The sequence below is a fragment of the Topomyia yanbarensis genome, chromosome 2, assembly GCF_030247195.1.
Source record: "Topomyia yanbarensis strain Yona2022 chromosome 2, ASM3024719v1, whole genome shotgun sequence".
Taxonomy (NCBI): domain Eukaryota; kingdom Metazoa; phylum Arthropoda; class Insecta; order Diptera; family Culicidae; genus Topomyia; species Topomyia yanbarensis.
This window is the reverse complement of record NC_080671.1, coordinates 107,978,752-107,993,867: the sequence shown is the minus strand read 5'-3', so window position 1 is coordinate 107,993,867 and position 15,116 is coordinate 107,978,752. Positions and strand designations below refer to the sequence as shown.

General features: G+C 42.5%; 1 protein-coding gene across 3 annotated transcripts in view; it reads left to right on the top strand.

Moving 5' to 3' along the window:
* LOC131679156 (nuclear receptor coactivator 3-like) overlaps positions 1 to 15,116 on the top strand; it is a 496,452-nt gene that overhangs the window by 429,832 nt on the left and 51,504 nt on the right. For all 3 annotated transcript variants that reach the window (XM_058959789.1, XM_058959791.1, XM_058959788.1), the window contains exons 3-4: positions 10,569 to 10,896; positions 10,995 to 11,153. In XM_058959789.1, the coding sequence (XP_058815772.1) occupies positions 10,569 to 10,896; positions 10,995 to 11,153 (487 nt within the window). The remainder of the gene's footprint in view (positions 1 to 10,568; positions 10,897 to 10,994; positions 11,154 to 15,116) is intronic.

Genomic DNA, 15,116 nt, shown 5'->3' with positions numbered 1-15,116 from the left:
ACGCCGAACGGCGATAAGCACACCACCGCCTGATGTCTTGTGGCTGTTGAGGGCATTGCGGTCACAGCGGTAGACATCGAATGTTGAACCAAATACCTGGCGAGACAGAGTACGGTTGTCGAGCCACGTCTCGGTCAAGGCGATAACGTCGTAACAGCAACCCGTGGTCGCGAGCAAATAGCTGTCCGTTGATGAATTTAGGCCACCAACATTCTGGTAGTAAACCTCGATGTTGTTGGAGGACGGATCAGGTACAGCAGAGAGCGAAGCCATGTTGCCGTGTAGGAAGATCCTTTCGTCAATCTCACGAACAGTATCGGAACGGTTCACGGTCGCCTGGTCGACTGTGGTGAGGGATTCGAGGCATCCCGAATCAACTGCGTCGCGCCCCAAAATACGACTATCGTCGTCGTCGAGAGAAATGGTTGGCATCTGATAACAAGATGTCGGAGCAAAAGGCAAAAAACTGGAAGCGAAGAATACATCAGCGCTTGAAGTGTTCGGAACAGATGTATACTTGCCATTTGCGGCAGGTTGGAAGACCCTTTCACCCATCCCACACACAGGACCGGGACGACTGATGATCGCTGGCTGCAAGTGCTCGACTGTGGCGGGGGGATCGAGGGCTTCCATAGTGCCAACTGCGGTGCGTCCCAATATGCGTTGGAACCCGATGGCGGAATGCGGAGAGCAGGAGCTACATATTCATCAGGAGGGTATTCAGAGGTTTGTGATGCAATGCTACGATGGGGGACGGGGTGTTAAAAATCATTTAAAAATGCTAAGAAAACTTGTATACCACACAACAGGGGCTACTGTGTGTGATGTCGGTTTAGAGGCTATAGTAGGATATCTGTCGCCATTGCGATAATCATGCTTTCTTTCTAGGACGTCGTCATAAACGAGCGATAGCATAAGGGTTTATGCATTTGGCCGGAGTCGCAAGGGTTGCAGGTTCGAATCCTGCCCCTGAGGTGATTTTTTCACATCATTGCTTTCGTTTAACTCACCATTTTAATCTATTCCCTCGTTGGATACCAGTCATAAATAGGGTATTGATAACTGCGTTAAACTTCAAAAAATGAATAAATTGATTGCTGTTTGTGTTTTTGAATTTTAAACTTTGCGGTTTTTGGGGTTGCTTAGGAGATTTTCTGTATATTTCTAGTTCTGATTAACTAATGTCACCAGGCAGGTTCGAAAGTTTTCTACAATAATGTAATAGATACTTTTGAGATTCACATTGTGTTTGAGAAGAGAGAGCTTTGAACAAAATGAAAAAAATAACTTTTTAAGAAACCCATAGGTATTAGAAAGGCAGATCGCGTGCATTACTTCCTCAATCTAGTTTTCACAAGTTTGTGAGATGAACAATCCGGCGGTGCGCATGCAGCGGTTAGGGAATGATAATACTTATGTCTAATATGTGAAAATGGTAGAAATAGATTGAAGGCCTTTTAGCGGAAGGATGACCGGAATTGCTTGTAAAAAAGATTACTCCTGGCAGGTATTTGAATTGATCATTTCAGAAATTTCAATAACCGCACTTCACGTGCGCAGTAACGGTTCTGTATATGGAGCTGTACAGCAGCATGGGTTGCTAAGGGTGATGCAAATCTCTGTCAGTAGAGTGGAAAATCAAGTTCGGGATTTTCAATTTCCGTTATGCAACTTGTTTGTTTTTTGGTCGGTTTCCCCGTTGGTGAACGACTCAACGTGATATTGAAAAATATAAAAAATCAATAGCAAATAAGTTTTTTTTTATTTTGATTATAGAAGTTTCAATGTCATTCGCCTCTTTTTTCGGGTTAGAAAAATATCATAAGAAAAGTTTCTAACCCCATGTACGGGATTGGGAATCGAACCCAGGTGAGCTGCGTATAAGGCAATCGATTTACCAATTACGCTATGTCCGTCCCTTTAGCAATTACGTTAGAGTTCAATGTGAGGGCAAATATATTGACGAATTTCGCGCTAAATCGTATTCAGAGTTGGCAGCATCCTCTCAGATTTTAATGAAACTTTCTGTACAGGAAGACTTAGTCACAAAAAGCCACTTTGCATACTTAGTTTTTCCAAAAATGATCTAGATTGTCTATTGAAAAGCGTCAAACTTTTTTTACCGTCTTTTTCAAATGGCTATAAACTAAAAACGACAAATCCTACAAAAATGTTGTTGGTATGATTTTCACACAGTTAGTCCAATTTTTGAATAAAAATATTGAAAAAAAATCTTCATCGACTCCTACACTGAAAAAATCGATTTAAGAAAATTAAAGTCGATTTACATAAAAAACTCATCTTTGATTTGGATGAAATTTTATTCCATGATAAGTAACTGTTTCCAACCCACTGTCAAAAAATCAAGTTGGGCACTTTCAAGGAAAAAAAGTTTATTGAAAAAAACTTTTCCTTATCCAAACTGATTTTTCTTTTCAGTGTGTTTTTACCAAACCATTGAGAGTCATAATCATCTCAGCATCCAATAAAACTCAGTTTGTGAGAAGATATTGTCTAATTTAGCAACTAAGTATATTTTTATTAATCAAGAATCCCATTGAAAAGATTTTATGTAATTTAAAAATATTCCATTATTACTTTTTTATGTAATTTTGTGGACTTTCGACTGGATTATTGTTATCTAGAAATTTGAACGGCTTTTTTACAGTCCTTAGTGGATTAAAACGATTTGTTTGCTTTTAAATCCCCATTTAAAAGCAAACAAATCGTTTTAATCCACTAAGGACTGTAAAAAAGCCATTCAAATTTCTAGATTACTTTTTTATTTTCTTGTTAAGTTCTGAGGAAGGATCACGTGACAAACCCGTCAACGTACAAATGGTTGAGCCCTTCGCGACCATCTACGGCACCAACATGTGCAATCTCGCGAACATGACAACATCCTGGTGATCAGGTGAACGTCTAAGCGCTTATAAATTTTCAAACGCGGTCTCAAGCGCGAACCTAACAACTCCCGCGCTCACACAATCATGAATCGGTCACTTCCGGAAGTTTCTATATTTGGTATCAGCAGACTAGGTTCATGCCTTCAATAAAACTAATTAAAAAAAGAAAGTTCTCCTATCCACTGGACAACACATTCCATGGCGACATGACCTCACTCCCTGTTAGAATGTGAATTGTACACCGTAAACTAAATATCAGAATGACGGTCCGCGTGACTATCCAAGAGGGCACGCGAATATGTGAATGGCCTACGGTCACAAAATCGAGTTTTGTACACGCGATAAATACGTTAACATACGAACGCTGAAGCCCTTCGCGATCAACCACGCACACCTGCGATCGCGCAAACTTGATAACACCCCGGTAATAGATAAACGTTTGAACGCTTACTAAGTTTCAAACGCGGTCTCAAACGCAAACCTACGTCTCCGTCCTGCAAGTTAGGTCCATACATTCAGTTGGACCAATCACAAAATAAAGCTCATATCCACTAAACAACACATGGTGACATAGATGGTTCCATGACGACATGACCGGGATCTTGCTTTCTTCTAGGATCAAAACAGTACACTGAAAATTAAGTATCAGATTCACGGTTCGCGCGCCATCAACCAAGAACACACACAAATATGCGAAAGGCACACGGTTATAAAATCGAATTTATATACGCGAAGTTACATACACGTTAGCACATGCAACCTACAAACGCACACGCGATTAAACACGTTAACGTACAAATGCTTGAGCCCTTCGCGGTGATACACGCGATCGCAAAATCTCTGCGCCCGCACATATCTGAACCGAACAATGAATATCACATTCAGAATCACGGCTTAGTGCAATTAACCTTAAGCAGTGTTTTAAGGGGCGACGTTGTCTGTCTCGTCTGCAATTGTAGTGTGTGATTCTGACGGGAAGCCCTTCTAAGAACCTAGCTCTACAGCTCCAGTAGGAAAACTCGAAAAAATTATATGCAATTATGAATGTAGGATATCGCTGATTACGAATCTGAAATCAGTATTTCGAAATTCAAAATGGCCGATCCAATATGGCAGACCCCATTTAAACAGTTATTTTATAGTATTTCAGTCTGAATCGAGAATAAAGATTTTATGATTTATGACACGATTTGATTTAATATGTATCAAAATAAAAAAATAAATAAATAACGATTCCAATATGGCGGACTTAAATGTGACTAACAATTCTGACCAAAATTTTTCGGTTTTTCGCCGTTTTCTGTGATTGTTTGATAACTTACGATCAGTCTGCGATGCCTCAACAGATCAATCCGTAAAAAACATCCTCGCTGTACACATGTACAGTGCGACGCGAAGCATTCTGGGAACGTGCATGACTGCCATGAAAAGGTTTCTACTTGAAGCATGCGTTTCGACCCGAGCGCTTCCATTGGCGACCATTAGAAAGTTTTTGACTGGCGGGTCGAAAAAACCCGTTTAACACAATATATTTGACACTTATACCTTTCAAAAAATGCAAAGAAAAAAAATCAAAAAGCTTTTAAATTTTGAATGAGAACCTCCTCTTAAGCAGTTTTCTTCTCAGTGAAGAAACCATAATTTTACTTCAATTTTCTCCACAAAGTAGAAGTATAGCATAGTGAATATTGCATTGGCTTGCTAATTCAAACGAAGTTTCGATTCTTATCAGTTTAATCAGTGTTTGTTCAGAAACACAAATAGTATTTCCGTTTTTTTAGCTAATGTCAATCCGGCGCTAGCTTAGTTCTGTCCCTAAGTTAGTGTCGGATTCTGATGAGACGATGTCGAAACACAAATTTCATAACTAGTATTACACTACAAATCAAACATTTTTTGTTACAATTTATTTAATTTCTATTCACACTATTTTTATTTATTTATTAACAGATTAAGGCCGAAGTGGCCTGTGCCGTATACAAAAGATTCCTCCATTCCACTCGGTCCATGGCCGCGCGTCGCCAGCCACGCAGTCTGCGAAGGGTCCGCAAATCGTCTTCCACCTGGTCGATCCATCGTGCTCGCAGCGCGCCACGTCTTCTTGTACCGGTCGGATTGCAATTGAGAACCGTTTTCACCGGGCTATTGTCCGACATTCTGGCTACGTGCCCGGCCCACCGTAGTCGTCCGATTTTCGCGGTATGACAGATGGGCGGCTCCCCCAACAGCTGATGCAACTCATGGTTCATTCGCCGTCTCCATGTGCCGTCTTCCATCTGCACTCCACCGTAGATGGTACGCAGCACTTTCCGTTCGAAGACACCAAGTGCGCGTTGGTCCTCCACGAGCATGGTCCAGGTCTCCTACCCGTAGAGAACTACCGGTCTAATCAGCGTCTTGTAGATGGTCAACTTCGTACGACGGCGAACTCTGTTCGACCGAAGTGTCTTGCGGAGGCCAAAGTAAGCACGATTTCCTGCCACGATGCGTCTACGAATCTCTCTGCTGGTATCATTGTCGGCGGTCACCAGTGAGCCCAAGTACACGAACTCTTCAACCACCTCGATTTCGTCGCCACCGATGCAAACTCGAAGCGGCCGGTTCTCATTCTCTTCTCGTGAACCTCTTCCTATCATGTACTTTGTCTTCGACGTGTTGATGGCAAGTCCGACGCGCTTGGCTTCTCTTTTCAGTCTGATGTAGGCTTCCTCCATCTTCTCAAAGTTTCGTGCAATAATATCAACGTCATCGGCGAAGCCAAGTAGCTGAACGGACTTTGTGAAAATCGTACCACTCGTGTCGATCCCTGCTCTTCTTATTACACCTTCCAGCGCGATGTTGAATAACAGACACGATAGACCATCACCTTGCCGTAACCCTCTGCGTGATTCGAAGGGACTCGAGAGCGTCCCTGAGACACGTACTACGCACATCACCCGATCCATCGTCGCCTTCACTAATCGCGTCAGTTTGTCCGGGAATCCGTACTCGTGCATAATCTGCCATAGCTGATCTCGATCGATAGTGTCGTATGCGGCTTTGAAGTCGATGAACAAATGATGTGTGGGCACATTGTACTCTCGGCATTTCTGCAGTACTTGACGAAGAGCGAATACCTGGTCCATGGTAGATCGTTCGCTCATGAAATCCGCCTGGTACTGCCCCACGAACTCTCTTGCAATTGGTGATAGTCGACGGCATAGTATTTGGGAGAGTACCTTGTAGGCGGCGTTCAGCAGGGTGATTGCTCGGTAATTACAGCAATCCAGCTTGTCGCCCTTTTTGTAGATAGGACACACGACACCTTCCATCCACTCCTCCGGTAAAATCTCCTCCTCCCAAATCTTGGTAATCACCCAGTGCAGCGCTTTAGCCAGTGGCTCGCCACCGTGTTTTAGTAGCTCGCTTGGTATTTGGTCAACCCCAGCGGCTTTATTATTTTTGAGCCGGCTAATCTCCTCCTGGATTTCTTGGAGATCCGGAGCCGGTAGTGTAATGTCTTCCGCGCGTGCTCCCAGGTGCGTTACCGTGCCATCCTCGTCGTCTGCTGCATCGCCGTTCAAGTGTTCTTCGTAGTGCTGCCGCCACCTCTGGATCACCTCACACTGGTCCGTGAGAAGATTCCCGTTTGTATCTCTGCACATGTCGGCCTGTGGTACGTGGCCCCTGCGCGAGCGGTTCAACTTCTCGTAGAATTTCCGTGTGTCTTTAGCGCGGTACAGCTGCTCCATCGCTTCGCGATCTCGGTCTTCCTGCTGGCGCTTTTTGGTCCGTAAAACCGAGTTCTGCCTGTTCCGTGCCTGTTTATATCGCGCCTCGTTCGCCCTCGTGCGGTGTTGCAGCATTCTCGCCCATGCTGCATTCTTCTCTTCGACTAACTGCTCGCATTCGCCGTCGTACCAGTCGCTTCTTCGGTCCGGGCCTACCGTACCTAGTGCAGTGGCTGCGGTGCTACCTATGGCGGATCGGATATCTCTCCAGCCATCTTCAAGGGCAACTGCGCCTAGCTGCTCTTCCGTTGGTAGTGCCACTTCCAACTGCTGCGCGTATTCTTGAGCCACTCTGCCATCTTGTAGCCGCTCGATGTTTAGCCGCGGCGTTCGGCTTCGACGAGAGCTATGCACTGTCGAGAGTTTTGAGCGCAAGCATACTGCAACCAGGTGGTGGTCCGAATCTATATTCGCACTGCGATAAGTGCGGACGTTTGTGATGTCCGAGAAGAATCTACCGTCGATTAGAACGTGGTCGATTTGATTTTTTGTTACTTGGTCCGGTGATCTCCAGGTGACTTTGTGGATATCTTTGCGAGGGAAGAAGGTGCTTCGGATTACCATTCCACGGGAGGCTACGAAGTTCACACATCGTTGGCCGTTGTCATTTGATACGGAATGCAGGCTGTTAGGCCCGATCACCGGTCTGTACATTGCCTCCTTTCCTACCTGTGCGTTCATGTCGCCGATGACAATTTTCACGTCTCGCAGAGGGCAACCGTCGTATGTCTGCTCCAGCTGCATGTAGAACGCTTCTTTCTCATCGTCGGGTCTCCCTTTGTGTGGGCAGTGCACGTTGATGATGCTGTAGTTGAAGAAACGGCCTTTGATCCTCAACTTGCACATCCTTGCGCTGATCGGCTGCCACCCGATCACACGTTGGCGCATCTTGCCCAGCACTATGAAGCCGGTTCCCAGCTCGTTAGTTGTACCACAGCTCTGATAGAAGGTAGCCGCTCGATGCCCGCTTTTCCACACCTTCTGTCCCGTCCAGCAAAGTTCCTGCAGCGCCACGATATCGAAGTTGCGGGGGTGTAGCTCGTCGTAGATTATCCTGTCACATCCTGCGAAGCCGAGCGATCTGCAGTTCCATGTTCCGAGTTTCCAATCGTGATCCTTTATTCGTCGCCTGGGTCGTTGCCGATTGTTCTGGGTCGTATTCTCTTCTGTATTGTTCGTTATGTGGGTTTTTTAAGGGGCGGCTTATAGTGCCTACGCCAACCATCTGTCTCGCCGGTGGGCCGTCTTGCCAGGACTGCTTAAGGTCCCACCTGGACACCAGGACAGGTTTACACCTTCCGAAGAAGGGTAACCCCCCCTTCCCTGCCAGCATACGACCAAAGTTCCCACCGGGGTTGGTTACCCGATCTTCACTAAGGTTACTCGTATCCCAGTCGACGCCACGAGGAGGCCAGGGCTAGGAGTTACTGGGCAGGAAGCTAAGGACCGCAAGTGAGGTCTATTTTATGCCTTCAGGTACAAGAGGCTTACGCACTGCCCAGTCATTGCCGACCAAATTTCTATTCACACGTTACAATTAAAATTATAGTTACAATCAATTGTGTGTGTCCATTTTCTACGAATGCAAGTTTTAGATAATGTTAACACATGCAATTTCCTTACACTCAACCCCAGTTTTGATAGTCATCTTCCCCATTACATATCGGTAATACTGTTATATTCCTCAAGACCACCGAAACACCCGAAACCACTTTGCACGTCCTTATCAGCCGATTCACCCATTTGCCAACACATTGAAGCACAGCTGGGTATGTCTGGTACAGTAATCGATGTACCTCCAGAATGCAGAAAGTATATCTCCATCCACCATGCATCACCGTATCCAGCCAGACCATAACGCCCCGGCTGCGGCAATGGCGGTGATGGCAACGGCGATGGCGACGCTAGCGACGACCGTCGACGAAGACAAGTTGCATTTGCACCATCATCACCCGCTCCATCCGTTCGGGTGGGGGGCTTACACAGCACATCAATTGACTCTGACCTACTGACACCGTTTTTCGGCGCTGCTGTTTGGTTTGACGTTTCACTGTGTTTCACTTACTCACCTAAGAGCAGCACAATTACCGGCGAAATTCTGCACAACTTTGCACGTATTCATCCGATGTTGGTGTCGGTGACGGTGTGTATATTTTTTTTCGTTGCACTTACGCCACACTTTCCTTCGTTGCTCGACGGGTGGTGTAATCCACCCGCTCAACGTCGATAGGCATCCTAAACTGTATAGAAAGATTTGTGCTCGTGTTAAAGGATCCTATTTTGGAAATTAGGGTGAGGCGCTTCCATTAGTTGATTGTTTATGATGAAATGTACCCTAAAACTAGACATCTTTCCGTGAAGCCTAATAACCACTTCAATCTGAGCTCAAAACAAACCGCAAGGTTAAAAAGCCTCTTGCGATGACGTAAAAATGTCTTATTCAACACTCTCTTTCACTCGTCCAACGAAACTCTCACACTGATGTCGAGTTAAGGCACGACGCTAAAAGCCAACCAACCACCAGCGAATGGTTAAATTTTGCACTCCACTAACTCCGCCGTATGAGTCGACCGAACTTGACCTAAATTTGGTTGGTTCGCGAAATGAAAAAAAAAGAACTGAATCAGCAGTGAACGGAGTGAATTTTTTGGTGACTAGACGCCACCATATACAGGCAGTGTTTTCAAAACAAAAGCACCCCTCTTTCACACACGCTGCTGCTGCTGCATACCAACGCTTACCACCTGCAGATTGCATGCTATGGTTGGTGACTGATGATTCAAATGTGTTTCAGACCAATTCTGCCAGGTTAAACATGCGGTTGTACAGGCACGCAGGTCCGTCGCCAATCGTCACTCAGCCTGTGGACGGAATGCGAGCGATTTTGACCTTTCGTGGAGGAAATGCGAGGGATTTCACCATGTTGTGAGAAATTAATGGGTCGCTGCCAGGCAGCAGAATTGCTGCTGCATCATCGTGAACGTGTTTTTTTCCGGAATTGACTTTTGCTGGTGTCCTAGGTAGGAGGTGCTGTGCTGTGCTATTCGATCAATTGATCGACGTTTGATCAGTTGTGCGTGTGGTTTAGATTGGATCGTTCATTTGTTTCTTTTATTCGAGGTGTTCGGAGGAGCCATTCACTGGGAACGTTGAAATGTAAGTGGCATTTTGCGGGTTGTATTAGAGGAAACCGTGAAAAATTGAAATTAATTTAATCCTACCGAAAATGGAAAAGCTTGCTACTTTGTTGGTATTTGGGTATCATGCGTCTTCATTCAAATTGTTTATTATATGACTAGTTCATTAAATTTGAAATGTTCCAAGTTGCAAATAATAATTATCACTAGATGCTACTGACAACAGTTAGTTTCGTAGTTAAATGTAAAATTTTAATTCAGTCAATCCGCTTCACAGTACCGAACCACAAACATGTTTTTTCACGTTGCGCTCCGACTCACCGGCGTCATTTTACTTAAAGCACACGTGAAGCACTGAACAAGCAAACTCTTCGCGTTGTCTCTGCGCAACACACCACCACGATCACGACGGCTATGATGATTATGACAATTTTAATAATTGCCGATTTTTGAACGCCGCCAACGGTTTACCCCCGGTGATTTCCGGGTACAATTTCGGCTCGCCTTAAAACGAACCAGAAATCGATTGGTACACGATCGTATGAGTCATCGCAATGATTGGTCGAAATTCACAAAAAATGGTCGGAATAATAGCTGTCGACTATTGCTAATTACTATAGCGACCACCGGCAATAAATATTGCTAGTGCAATTTACAATTTACCTATTTATTCAATTTCACAATACTGATGAAACATATCGATTCGTTACTTACAAAAGACTTTTCTTCCTCTACCTCCTCCCCCTCTGCTACAGGCTTGGCCCATGTGAACTTCCATTGCCGGACCAGTGGCTCGTCCATACACAGCTCCTACAATCGTCACAACAATATTCATCGTCGTCGCAAGCAGCAGGTGGCCATAGTTTGGGATTGGCTGGACTGTCAACACTGCCGTTACACTCTCAGCAGCAGCAGCAGCAGCAACAACATTCCAACAGTTCCCAGCAGCAACAGTCTTCAGGTCAGCAACCGTCAGCATCATCACAGCAGCACCATCTGCAGTCGAAAATAATGAACGCCGTGGTTCCGGCCGTGTCGGTTCCGGCAGCAACCAAAAAAATTCGTAGAAAACCAGATACTAAGGTGGGTTTAAAAAAATTTCGTGCTTTTTATTTTTTATTTTCAGCTGATCAATCAAAGCTAGATAATCAATTTGTGTTTGTATTTTGTTTGCTTCCTAGCCTCAATCACAAATCAACAAGTGTAATAACGAGAAACGTCGCCGTGAGTTGGAGAATGAGTACATAGAGCAGCTCGGCGAGTTTCTGCAAATCAACAAGCGGGATATGACCGCTTGCAAGCCGGATAAGGCAGCGATACTCAGTGAAGTGGTGCGAACGGTGAGTCTTGGGTGCTTTCGAAAATAATTTCTACTGTTTTCAAATATGTTTTTCGTCGTACTACTCCCACATGGTGTTTCCTATAGCGAATGTGCGTCACAATGCACAGTGGTTCGAATATAGAATTTAGGACTACTACTGCTTTTAGAACAGATTATCTGTGTTATTTGAAAATAATTTTCGCAACAAAAATAGATAAATAGTTGTTCAGAATAACACCTGCGGCAACACTGCCGGCGATCGGTGCGGAGGATATACTAGATGGTGAGAAGAAATGTGAATGAAACTGAGATAGTAGAAGGAAAGTAAACAAAACAAGTGATAAAGAGAATTACAGGCACGTAGCCAGAGAGCTGATTAGGGGGCTAAACCCCACCCCCGAAATTGTTCAAAAAAGTTAGAGATAAAACAGCTAGTTTTAATAAATTTGGATCTCGTTTGGTTTGAACAATTTAATGAGAAAATGTTGAAGAAGATTACCATTTCTAACAACGCACAGTGGAAAAAATGGACCCAAAAAAGGCTGGATGTTGTTTACCAGGTAAGGGTTTTCTTATGTAAAAAGGGCTGAAAAATTGATTGCTAGTATTTACAACGACCACACGGTACGCTATCATGCCCGTTTCGTTTTCGTTTGAGTTTATTTTCAAAACTGAATATATATATATATATATATATATATATATATATATATATATATATATATATATATATATATATATATATATATATATATATATATATATATATATATATATATATATATATATATATATATATATATATATATATATATATATATATATATATATATATATATATATATATATATATATATATATATATATATATATATATATATATATATATATAACTCAAAAGAAAGTTGGAAACGGCTGACAAAAATTGATATTTCTTATGAAAAAAAGTCCAGAAATTCGATTGAAAACATCTAGAATCATCTCACGAAACGAAACCCATTTTACCCCAATTCTCCGCAAAACTAAAGTTTGAAGTTAATCCTGGCTTTATATTTCGGTAAAAGGCTATATGCGGCTGATCAAAAGTAATGATTCTTATGTATAAAAATCCAGGTTATCGTTTGAATATAGTTAGACTGGTCGCCCGAAACGCATGTACCCGTTTTTCCCCAATTCTTCCAATAACTCAAGTATAAAGTCAAACCAGCCTCTACATTTCAGAAAGAGGCTGAATGCGGTTGATCAAAGGTGGTATTTCTTATGCAAAAAATTCTGGGAAATCGATTGAAGATAGTTAGAATGGCCGCACGAAACTTGTGTACCCGTTTTACCCCAAATCTTCCCATATCTCAAGTGGAAAGTTAAACCTAACTGTGCTTCTCGAAAAGAGGCTGAAGGTGGCTGATGAAAAGTAGTAATTCTTATATAGAAAAATTCGGGGAATCGGTTGAAGATAGTTGGAATGGCCGCACGAAACGTTTGTATCCGTTTTACCCCAATTATTTACATAATACAAGCGTGGTGATACACCTTACTCAATATTTCAGAAAGAAGCAGAAAGTGGTTGATCAAAACTAATTTTTTTATGTCAAATAATCCAGGAAATCGATTGAAGATAGTTCGAATGACCGAACAAAACACTTGTATCCATTTTACCCCAACTTCTTCCCATAGCTCAAGTGTGAGGTTAAACCTAGCTCTGCTTCTCCGAATGAAGCTGAATGCGGCTGATGAAACGTAGCAATTCCTATGTAAAAACTTCTGGTAAATCGAATGAAAATAGTTAGAATGACCGTACGAAACGTGTATACCCGTTTTACCCCAATTCTTCACATAATGTATGTGTGAAGTTATACCTTACTCAATATTTCAGCAAGAGGCTGCTGTAAGCGGCTCACCAAAGTAGTTTCTCTTGTGTAAGGGTGCTTACAGAGTAGCGGCGAGAAACTGAGCTGGAGCTGGAACTGACATTAGGATGCGAGATGCGAGAAACCTGCCTGCAGCAAAGTAAAGGGATGATGTCAGAGTGAAAGCGGGCTGTCGGCGCCGATCCGCTCAGCTTTCACTCTGACAGGTTCCATTTGATATGCTGCAAGCAGGTTTCTCGCATCTCGCATTTTAATGTTAGTGCCAGCCCCTGCTCAGCTTCTCGCGGCCACTCTGTAAGCACCCTAAATCAGTTCAGGGATTCGATTAAAAATACTTGGAATGACCACACGAAACGTGTTGACCCGTTTTACCCCAATTCTGTTCCTTACACTTGTGTGAAATTATACTTACCCAACATTTCAGAAAGAGGCTGAAAGCGGCTGATAAAAAGTAATTTTTTTATGTTAAATACTTCAGGGAATCAATTAAAGGTAGCTAGAATATCCGCACGAAACATGTGTACCCGTTTTACCCTAAGTTCCTCTGATAACTCAAATATGAAGTTAAACCTGGCTGTACTTCTCCGAAAGAGGCTGACTGCAACTGATGAAAAATACTAATTCTTATGTACTAAAAATTCGCGTTGAGCCTGTTTTTGAAAGGATGAGTAAGGTATAACTGCACACATACATTACGTGAAGAATTGGGGCAAAACGGGCATGCACGTTTCGTGCGGTCATACTAGCTATCTCTAATCGATTCCCAGGAATTTTGTACCTAAGAATAACTACTTTTCATCAGCCGCATTCAGCCTCTTCCCGAGAGGTACAGCCAGGTTTAACTTGACATGTGAGCTATGAGAAGAAGTTGGGGTAAAACGGATACACGTGTTTTGAACTACCTTCAATCGATTTCCTGGATTATATGGCATAAAAAAATTAGTTTTGATCAACCACTTTCTGCTTCTTTCTGAAATATTAAGCAAGGTGTATCACCACGCTTGTATTATGTAAATAATTGGGGTAAAACGGATACAAACATTTCGTGCGGCCATTCCAACTATCTTCAACCGATTTCCCGGATTTTTCTATATAAGAATTACTTCTTTTCATCAGTCATTTTGAGCCTCTTTTCGAGAAGCACAGTCAGGTTTAACTTTCCACTTGAGATATGGGAAGATTTGGGGTAAAACGGGTACACATGTTTCGTGCGGCCATTCTAACTATCTTCAATCGATTTTCCAGAATTTTTTGCATAAGAAATACTACTTTTGATCAACCGCATTCAGCCTCTTTCTGAAATGTAGAGCCTGGTTTGACTTTATACTTCAATTATGGGAAGAATTGGGGTAAAATGGGTACATACGCTTCGGGTGACCAGTCTAACTATATTCAAACGATAACCTAGATTTTTATACATAAGAATCATCACTTTTGATCAGCCGCATATAGCCTTTTACCGAAATGTAAACCGAAGATTAACTTCAAACTGCGCAGAATTGGGGTAAAATAGGTGTATACGTTTCGTGAGATGATTCTAAATATCTTCAATCATTTTTCTGGCCTTTTTTACATAAGAAATATCAATTTTTGTCAGCTGTTTCCAACTTTCTTCTGAGTTATATATTCAGTTTTGAAAATAAGCTCAAACGAAAAGGAGAATTGGGGCAAAACGGACATGATAGCGTACTTTACGGTCATTTTAAATACCTGCCATAGACTCCTTAGACATTTTTACATAAGAGGAATTCCACGAAGATCCGTCCGAAAATCTTTAAAATCGTGACCGACCATCTTAGATTCCAATGAAATTTTACACGTTTCACCGTCATGCAAGACTAAATATTTTCCACAGGTAATAAGATAATTTTAACTCAAGAGCAACTTTTCAAAAGGGCGTAAACGTTTCTACGTGCATGAATTTCAAATTGTTTTTATTCGATTACTGTATTTTATACAGCAAAACTATCTGAGAACGAGTTACAGGGAATGAATACTTCTGTCTGAAAAAATATACACTGAAAAAAATGTTGTGTCATTTTTCAAAAAAAAACAAAAATTTATGATAAAAATTTAAATTGCGAAAAAACCCATTTTTTTTAATTTTTTTATGT